Source organism: Mercenaria mercenaria, chromosome 1 (genome assembly GCF_021730395.1).
Source record: "Mercenaria mercenaria strain notata chromosome 1, MADL_Memer_1, whole genome shotgun sequence".
In the NCBI taxonomy this organism is placed as follows: Eukaryota; Metazoa; Mollusca; class Bivalvia; order Venerida; family Veneridae; genus Mercenaria; species Mercenaria mercenaria.
The window spans coordinates 55,980,955-55,991,150 of record NC_069361.1 but is presented as its reverse complement, the minus strand read 5'-3'; the positions used below and the strand labels follow the sequence as shown (position 1 = coordinate 55,991,150).

At 34.0% G+C, this 10,196-nt stretch overlaps 2 protein-coding genes across 2 annotated transcripts in view; both read left to right on the top strand.

The window, feature by feature from the left end:
• The first annotated feature begins 6,339 nt into the window (after positions 1–6,339).
• On the top strand, positions 6,340–8,898 carry LOC123566406 (uncharacterized). Its single transcript, XM_053549010.1, has 2 exons — positions 6,340–6,670; positions 8,597–8,898. The coding sequence occupies exons 1-2, from the start codon at positions 6,397–6,399 to the stop codon at positions 8,896–8,898; spliced, it is 576 nt and encodes a 191-aa protein (XP_053404985.1). The 5' UTR covers positions 6,340–6,396.
• Positions 8,898–10,196, top strand: part of LOC123536784 (neurogenic locus notch homolog protein 2-like) — a 27,392-nt gene continuing 26,093 nt past the window's right edge. The window contains exons 1-3 of the mRNA XM_053548556.1: positions 8,898–9,224; positions 9,419–9,523; positions 9,794–9,904. Of these exons, the coding sequence (XP_053404531.1) occupies positions 9,038–9,224; positions 9,419–9,523; positions 9,794–9,904 (403 nt within the window). The 5' untranslated portion in view covers positions 8,898–9,037. The remainder of the gene's footprint in view (positions 9,225–9,418; positions 9,524–9,793; positions 9,905–10,196) is intronic.

Genomic DNA, 10,196 nt, shown 5'->3' with positions numbered 1-10,196 from the left:
GGCTGAGTGCGAAACTATTGTAACTGTATATAAATAAAGAACAAGATACAATAGTTTCGCGCTCAGCCCTCGTACTGTATTCCCAATTTTGAGGGCGAACCATATATAGCTACGATTATTTTGGAAATAATATCTGGCATAAACACATTTTAACATATACAATGTAAAAACAATACGCAATAACAATAGGGCATACACCTGCGGTCTAGTTCGAGTGAATTACCCACTCAGCTGGTAACTGACTAGTATTGTTTGGATGATTAAAACATGGTTCTGCTGTTTATTATTTCGATCGATTCTAGTATGATTTTTTCTATGTAAAGACGTAGATGGAAGAATGGGAAAGCACTATTTCACGTCTCATTTAAGACGTCAAATCTTGTAGCTGGACACGTCACCGTGCAACGTGTAATTGTGCTAACAACGATGAAAAAACGTAGGAGTGCGTAAAGTGAGTTATATTCTGCGTGCCTATTAATCCATACAATGTGCGTAAATCAGCTTTAAAGTGTAACAAGCCTTTCATATGAAATAGTAGATTAAATGTATATATAGCAGCATTCTTTCTTCGTACCAGTTAAATGTAATTTTCATATTAGAATCAAACTATCATTTATTGCTTCACCAACGGATTGTCAGTATGCCAGAGACGTAATTAAAAAATAAGCACAATATTTATGATACTGACTGTTCCATTTCTTTCAGCATTCACAGATGAGGACATGACTTTGGAGTAACAAATTAATATTTACAGAGCAACTGTTACTGTAGGTTGTGTATGAAAGCCATATTACACTTGTTAGTCTTTTATCAGCCTTTCTCAAAATGCATCCGTATACGACTCAACGCAGCTAATATAGAAATCGCATTACAAGCATGTTTTAATATCAGGCTGCTGTGACTTTTGTGTTTGCCCCTCTCTACCATTGAAGATATATCTTTGAAATTGATGGTGTGATCTACATTTTGAGGGGTCACACTGCCGATTCGGTTCACTGCTTAGGGCAGAGTGACGGTATCAATCTGGAGAAATTTTAAGATTTACAGAGCTAATGTTACTATACGCTGCATTTGAAAACATATATATGATACTGGCTGTTCCATTTCTTTCAGCTTTCACAGATGAGGGCATGACTTTGGAGTAACAAATTAATATTTACAGAGCAAATGTTACTGTAGGTTGCGCATGAAAGCTATATTACACTTGTTAATCTTTTATCAGCTTTTCACAAAACGCATCCGTATACGACTCAACGCAGCTAATATAGAAATCGCATTACAAGCATGTTTTAATGTCGGGCTGCTGTGACTTTTGTGTTTGCCCCTCTCTACCATTGAAGATATATCTTTGAAATTTATGGTGTGATCTACATTTTGAGGGGTCACACTGCCGATTCGGTTCACTGCTTAGGGCAGGGTGACGGTATCAATCTGGAGAAAATTTAAGATTTACAGAACTAATGTTACTATACGCTGCATTTAAAAAAATATATATGATACTGGCTGTTCCATTTCTTTCAGCTTTCACAGATGAGGGCATGACTTTGGAGTAACAAATTAATATTTACAGAGCAACTGTTACTGTAGGTCGCGTATGAAAGCCATATTACACGTGTTAATCTTTTATCAGCTTTTCACAAAACGCATCCGTATACGACTCGGCGCAGCTAATACAGAAATCGCATTACAAGCATGTTTTAATGTCCGGCTGCTGTCACTTTTCTCTTTGCCCCTCTCTACCATTGAAGATATATCTTTAAAATTGATGGCGTGATCTACATTTTGAGGGGTCACACTGCCGATTCGGTTCACTGGTTAGGGCAGGGTGACGGTATCAAGCTGGAGAAAATTTAAGATTTACAGAGCTAATGTTACTATACGCTGCATTTGAAAACATATATATGATACTGGCTGTTCCATTTCTTTCAGCTTTCACAGATGAGGGCATGACTTTGGAGTAACAGATAAATATTTACAGAGTAACTGTTACTGTAGGTTGCCTATGAAAGCCATATTACACTTGATAATCTTTTATCAGCTTTTCACAAAACGCATCCGTATACGACTCGACCAACGCAGCTAATATATAAATCGCATTAAATGCATGTTTTAATATCGGGCTGCTGTGACTTTTGTGTTTGCCCCTCTCTACCATTGAAGACATAACTTTACAATTGATGGTGTGATCTATATTTTGAGGGGTCACACTGCCGATTCGGTGTATTGCTTAGGGCAGGGTGACGGTATCAATCTGGAGAAAATTTAAGATTTACAGAACTAATGTTACTATACGCTGCATTTGAAAAAATATCTATGATAATGGCTGTTCCATTTCTTTCAGCTTTCACAGATGAGGGCATGACTTTGGAGTAACAAATTAATATTTATAGAGCAACTGTTACTGTAGGTTGCGTATGAAAGCCATATTACACTTGTTAATCTTTTATCAGCTTTTCACAAAACGCATCCGTATACGACTCAACGCAGCTAATATAGAAATCGCATTACAAACATGTTTTAATATCGGGCTGCTGTGACTTTTGTGTTTGCCCCTCTCTACCATTGAAGATATATCTTTAAAACTTATTGTGTGATCTACATTTTGAGGGGTCACACTGCCGATCCGGTTCACTGCTTAGGGCAGGGTGACGGTATCAATCTGGAGAAAATTTAGAGAAAATTTAAGATTTGCATAACTAATGTTACTATACGCTGCATTTGAAAAAAATATAGATGATACTGGCTGTTCCATTTGTTTCAGCTTTCACAGATGAGGGCAAGACTTTGGAGTAACACATTAATATTTACAGAGCAACTGTTACTGTAGGTTGCGTATGAAAGCCATATACACATGTTAATCTTTTATCAGCTTTTCACAAAACGCATCCGTATACGATTCTGTTACGTAGATATTGAATGGACTCTCTGATCCCAAAGGATCAGAAAATATAACAACACTGAATCCAGTACGGGGAGACATTTTACGATCGCCACACGGCACTTAAAGATTGTTGTTGTGGTGGTTAATAAAATCTATAGGTAGATCTTTTGGGAGAATAGAATACAACCAAACAAAAACATATCAGACTCGGTTTTACTGGGTCTGTTCATTAGAGGTAATGAATATTTACTTAAGCACATTTCTCTTAAGAACTATTACCCTCCGAAGTTAGCCTATTAAATTTGTTTATCAAATGGTTCTTACGAGTATACTAGTACTTGAAGTAAATTGTGATACAAATTACAAACCTACAGTTTATTTATATATACTTCTTGGACCATATTTTGATTAAACAGTAAGGCGACTGTAGCCTTTACTGAAATTGATTATAACTATCATTGAAAGTAAGGCTAAAAATATATTATTTCGATCATTTGAAAATTAAAATAAGTACCACAGGAAATTTTCACATGAGATATTCTTCAAAGGGTTAATCAACGAAATCCGATGTTTTCCCGTGGCGACTGTTTCCCACTCCAAAGCTCCTTTCCTATGGGAAAATTCTCCTTACAGCTTTATACATGAAACAAAATAAGAATAAAAGGTAAGAAATAAACCCTTCAAATTGCTTCGTTCTAAGTTACACAAGGACTTGCTGTTATGCCACATAATGGCGGAATTTGAAATATAGAAATTTAAAAGAAATTGAAGAGTTCCTTGACCCATATTTCCGTGTTTAGTACAGGCATATTACTACCAGTAAACACATGTTAATACGCATACACGCGGCACATATATCCATAGAGCAATCACTTAAGTAGGTGATGCCTGTTTCAAAAACTTGTAAAATGTAACACTCGTTGTATCCTTTCAAGTATTACTTCGTTCGAAAATGAGATACAAAAGGGAGATAATTTGTATAATTATTTAAGAAAGGGTTATAATTCTTAAGCTCGTCACTTCCTTGATTGTATCAAATAAGATTTAACTTAATTCAGTGGAGTCAAAGTAATTGTTTGAGAATCAAAAATACAAAAACTTGTAATAATATTATAATTATTCAAAGAAGTGATAATTGTATAATTATCCGCCGTTTATGTTCTTAATTTCCTTCCGTTGTTAGCTTTCATTTTATCAAGTAGTATTTGTTTTCCTTCAGTGGAGTCAAGATGATTGCCTGAGAAGAATTATTAACTGCTAATATGAAACAATTTTATATTCTTTTTTTTTTCAGACAAAGTAACAATTGTTTCGCTCTCCATTTCCTATCATTATATATCGAGTTACATTTAAATTTAAAGTTATTGTCTTAAGTATTAAAAATGTGTAAAATAAAATACAAAAAGGAAGATAATTGTATAACTTACAACTGTAACACTTTCTCGCATTGCCATGTGTCATTGCCATGTATCATTGTGTCAAGCTACATTAACTTGGCTGATGAACGGACAGACAGGCTAACACAGAGACAGACAGAAGGAAGGCGGGATAAAATCATTCCAACATAGCCAACCCCAAAGCAGGCAGAATTGAAAATAAAATAGAGACAGCACCACTGTTATGAACTAGCAGAAAAAAGCAAATGCAAACTTATACTGTAGTGAAGACAAACTGGAAACATGTCAGAAAATACAAGAATCACTAACAGTGTATATTTCTCCGCTCCACGCATTGATAATCAACTTAAACAGATTTCAGTTAGTTGCCTTGAATTCCACAGCCTGCATGAGAGGATAGGGAAGAACTGCTACCATAGTCAGAAGTCATTAACACTTAGTATTTCTGCAACTTGCTTTTTGTCAGTACCATGTTATATATAACATATGTATACAGAACAAAACATCTAAATAAGCTGTTTCTGTTTTGTAACAACTTTGAAGCCATTCTGCTTTGATATTTACAATATGCACTCTTAGGCGTTCGTTTTGTAACTACAATGTATGTTATTAGTGGAAGAAAAATACATGTTCTACCACCTTATCCTTACTAGCAATATATTTCACGTACATTTTTAAACTAGTAATCGTGCACGATATTTGCAAGATCGAATTAAAATTTTAAAATCGAAATGATATAGCCCGTCAATATCTTAAAACTAAAAACAAAACTTGTTTAGTGCGGGAAAACCATATGTATAGACGTGTGACTTAAAAGAAAAAATCTATGCCATCCTCTCCACGAAACCTCATCAATTGACATAAATCAACATGGAAAAAAATATTGGCAACGATGCACTTAGAAACAGCAAGAGTAATCAAACGACAGCATCAAATACCAAATGACCTTTCAAAACCCTTTTTATAAAAAACCATACAAATCTTAACCAAAACAGATAAGTCGATAAAAGGGACATAACTCTGTGCGAATATGTGCAGTGCACATCAGATGTGTGAACTTTCAATTTATTCAAATGAATGATTACTGTGGTACCATCTGACATGCAAGAAGGTAACTATAAATCAGTGAAGTAGAAAAAAGGACCATAATTATTTTGAAAAACCAAACTGAGTTATGTTATCAGTGCATTGCATGTCAGCTAATCACAGTTAACAATTGTGTGAAGTTTCCGTACACAAGTGGTTGCTGCAATACCAGTTTACATACAATAACTTAACCAAACCCACCTAGTCGATAAATTGGCATAACTGAGTTAAAAATGTAAAATAGGAATATGTAAGTTGTGCATTGCATGTGTTACCACAGTAGCTAGCTAAAAACAATTCCCTTGGGCGGTTAGTGAGATACCAACTAACATGCAAAAACGGAAAGCGGTCACCGACGCAGAGGCGGGCGAATTAGTGAGTGCGATAACTTAACCTATTCTTCGAATAAGTAAACTAAAAACCAGTTTCTTTGGTCAGCTCGTCTGTCTTGATAACTGAGCAAGACCAAAATAATGCTGCATTTCCAAAATGTTGCTACGAGTATCAATGAAACTATTTGTTTATCAAATGAATGACCCATAGCATCAATGTAGTAAGTGTGTTGGCAGCTTTAAAATCACTAGCTACAGCTTGTTCAGAGTGTTGAAATATATATGACAGATATACATGTACATTTGTATATCATATACACTATTATAAACTATATATGTATTGACAGATGATTATAAATAATTGTACCAAGAATGATTTTATATGGTATACCCTACATAGCAGAGTTTGAAAACGCTAGAAGTTCCATGACCGCCATGCTACGGTACATATATATTGATATTATTCATATAAAATGAAATAGATAAATATATGTGACACATTTATTTTCGGAACTGTAAGTATTCAAGAAGTATTGCCATACTCATATAAGTATGATACTACAAAAAAAGTGCCCTTAGATATAATCATTAGTTTAAAAAGCCTCCAATCACTTGCACCAGGAAGTAAAGGTGGCAAAGATGAATCCACTTTTGTTGCATACGCATACGTTCAGCAGTCAGTGTTAAAGGATGTTCAAGTATGGAGTTTACTAATTTATCAGCGAAACCTGAAGTGGCTAAAAAAATAGAAACATTGGGAGAAACCCCATTGGAGTTGACTTCTAGTTTTGCAGAGTGTGGAAATGTCAGTGAGATAACCAATAGAGTTAAAAAAGAAAGATTTAGTGTATTTAAGGGGAAACTGCTGTTGAATAGAAGGATATGTATTATCATTTTGTTGGTGATCATTATTGTTTTGGTCCTGGCGTCGGTAACTGCGGTTGTCACAGTGTATGTCCCATGCCAAGAGAAAGGTATGAATGGTCTTTTCTTAATCTTAATGTACTCTTTTACTTTTTTGAAATTATTTAATTAGAAGTCATTACAGGAAACATGTTTATAGAAAATAATTGTAATGGTTAATGGAGACATTATTTTTCAACGGAAATAAGATCTTTGCATACTAAAAAGATTCTGTATCTATTTTATTCAGTTCTACCTATGTTCGGCAATAGGAGCATTTCATTCCATTTACATTTTGTCCTAACTACGTTTTGTTTTCAAAGCAAATTCCCTGTGTAAATTTTCAGCCGATGAAAATTTTAACTGATTTCTGGATTGTAGAAAAATATGTTACGTCTTTTTTCTTGTTATGCTAATGATCCCAAAACTTTAACATAGATTTGGAAACTAAGAAAGTCAGAATTTCATTTTTGTAAAGAAAAATAGCTATAAGTTACAACGGAAAAAACCCATTTTGATTAAAAATAAAAACTTAAGTAAATAGATTTAAAAAATTTTCATTCATCTATAATAATCCGTCAAAATTATCTTCAGTTATTTAAAAAGAAATTAAAAAGACAGCAGAACCAGTATTGCTGATTTTGAGAATTCATTTGCTTTCATTCGAATATTCTCTCAAAGTGGTAATTGGATTTAGAAACAAATAAAGTTAAAACTTCACAATGGTAAAATGCCAGTGAGAATAGTTTTGAACGACAATTCAAAACTACACGATGTACCACGAAATGATATATAATATTAAATTTAATACCATCATTACTTATAGAAATAATTCTTTCAACAATTAGAGAAAGAAATTAAAATCAATAATCAAGATTGCTACGACCAATATTCAAAGTATTACAGCAATATGAGATTTTCATAAAATATAAGTAACTGTTCAACTTTTAAGGATATGAAAAATAGTTATATTACATTTTTTGATTAGCGTATAATATTAAATGGTTAAATTAACTAGAAGTACCTGTTACGGGAAAGATAAACCCAAAACTGTAAAACAGAAATATTAAGTTATTCTATTTTGCATTAAAATTTATGTTTTAATGTTTTAATAAGGTCAACAGAAGTCTGAGTTAAATTTTCTATTTCTTCATTCCAGATAATAAAATACATTCATTGAATGACTTGCCGGTCAATAGTTAAAACTATTGTCAGAGGTCCGACGGCCTATAGTTTTGACTATTGACAGTTTTATTACAAGATATTACAAGATATCAGAAATTAATACATTACTGTATTACTATAATCAGGGACACTCTTAATTTGTTCGTTTTATTCTCACGAGAATTTAAAGACTTGAAATAATACAGAGTACAAATAGAGGAAGCCATCACATATTTCCTAACCTCTCCCGTAAAGAAAACATGCATTTGACCTGTAAAGATAAATACGGAAGTAAACAATTAAAACGCAGTTGAATGCATTAGCTTCTGCGTTGTTTAAGTACACTAAAGTCGCTGTAAACAGCCTATTTCTGTGAGCACCTATGTTTTTCTGTTGAAAGCTCTCTCCTTTTGATGATAGATGTGCACACAAGGATATGATTGAAGCAGTCAAGTTAAAGCTTCTTTCTGCTTGTTTTCATTGCTGTAGGGTATCCTGACAAATGTTAGTCAGCAAAAGTGTCTATCACACTGTCATGATCGACAGTATGTTCAAGAATTCCATAAATGGATAGCAACCTCACTTTTCAGATGCCTAAAATTAACACAATATATTGTTAAACTGTTCCCGTTTCACTTCCAATCAGAGGGCAATTTTACATAATGTGCAAACTAAACGAGTTTCTTTATAAACAGATTTTGCCTGGAACTCAACAAATTACTATATTGTAACTTTCTTACAATTACCAGCCAGAGTGGTCAAAGTAGTTTGGGTAGAATAAGAGTAAGAAATATAAATACCATAGTGATTTGAGGTAAAGTGTCTATTTCCAGCTGCAGCAGTTGTGGACAAAGGTGACTGTGACATGCATCTGATTGTAGAAAAGGGGCGTGTTGTCAACATGAAAGGAAATAAGTACGGGGACACTGCTGAGATTGAATGTGAAGATGGACATAAGTTAGTCGGAAATAACTTTATTACTTGTTTGTCGTCCAATGACTGGCATGAAATTCCGAGATGTATCCGCAAACATTGTGAAACTTTCATTGCACCACCGAATGCAGAAATGAAACATAAGGTGAATTCCACAGAGGTTGGTACAAGACTATCCATTTCTTGCAAAGAAGGATGGTAGACTAGTAAACCTTAACGGCACAAAAATCAACGACACATACAATGTCATATGCATTGAAGGATATTCCCTCAATGGTCTCAATGGTATTGACATCGTCAGGTGTGAAGAGAACGGTCAATGGAGTGAAGCTCCACAATGTATGCAGATTTCCTGTGGGCTACCGGACATATCTACCAACGCAAGAATAGTCCATATCGACGGAACTAGTTATAACGCGTCCGTATCATTCACCTGTGCAGATGGATTTTACTTGAATGGTAGTCAGTCGGCAAATTGTGACGCACGTGGAACTTGGAGCCACATTCCGAAATGCGAAAAGGTCATAGGTTTATGAAAATTTTCTAATGCGTTCAAATGTTATAAGAAGCTCTGATACTATATAGCTGTTATTGTTAATGTTTCTGTGTAATCTTTGTAAATATTTTCACCTCACATCTGTTTACTACCAGTATCTTCTGATTCAGATATAATGTTAGAAACATGTATTATTCAAACATCAAATTCTTCCTTTTTGATTCAGATCACTGTGAACTCGCTACCTGTTACCATGGTTACTGTCAAGCATACAAAGAAAATTTTACATGTGTCTGTAATTCCGGATATGCTGGATTGCAATGTGAAAGAGGTATGTTTTAATCTACTTCTAAGGACATTTTTTATTCTTCAATAATATTCTTGACCTGAGATATTAAAATTTCACTGACTTTGACATAATTTGTCTGTAGTTATGTATAAAATTTCCAATGGTTCGAATCCCTTAAACTTATACAAGGAGAACGATTAAAATCCACGAAACGCAAAGAGTCAAAGTAAAACATTAAAGCTCACGGGCCAAAGGCAGAAGTATTACAGATACTGTTAATAATTGGAATATTGAAGAAGTAATATTTCACAGAAATCGACGAGTGTAATTCCAGTCCATGTATAAATGGTGTATGCGTTGATAAAATTGATGGGTACTCCTGTACTTGTGACCTTGGATACGAAGGGACGGTATGTGACATCGGTGAGTTATTTTGCTGTTTTTTTTTTAGTTATTTTGCTCCTTTAGATAATATTGATCACCTTATAGCCGATTTATGCTTGATGAATCATTTTAAATATATATATTTTGCAGATTGTTTTCTTTTATAATCTAATACAGCTTTAAGATCGTATCTTTTGCTGACATGACATTACTTATGTTGACTAAAACTTGAACCGGTTAAAAATATATGCCTCTGTCGTCATACTACGTAATTGTTGTTTTTTGTGTTTGGTTTTATCTTTGATTTCTTTTGTTGTTTCCATCTGTAGAA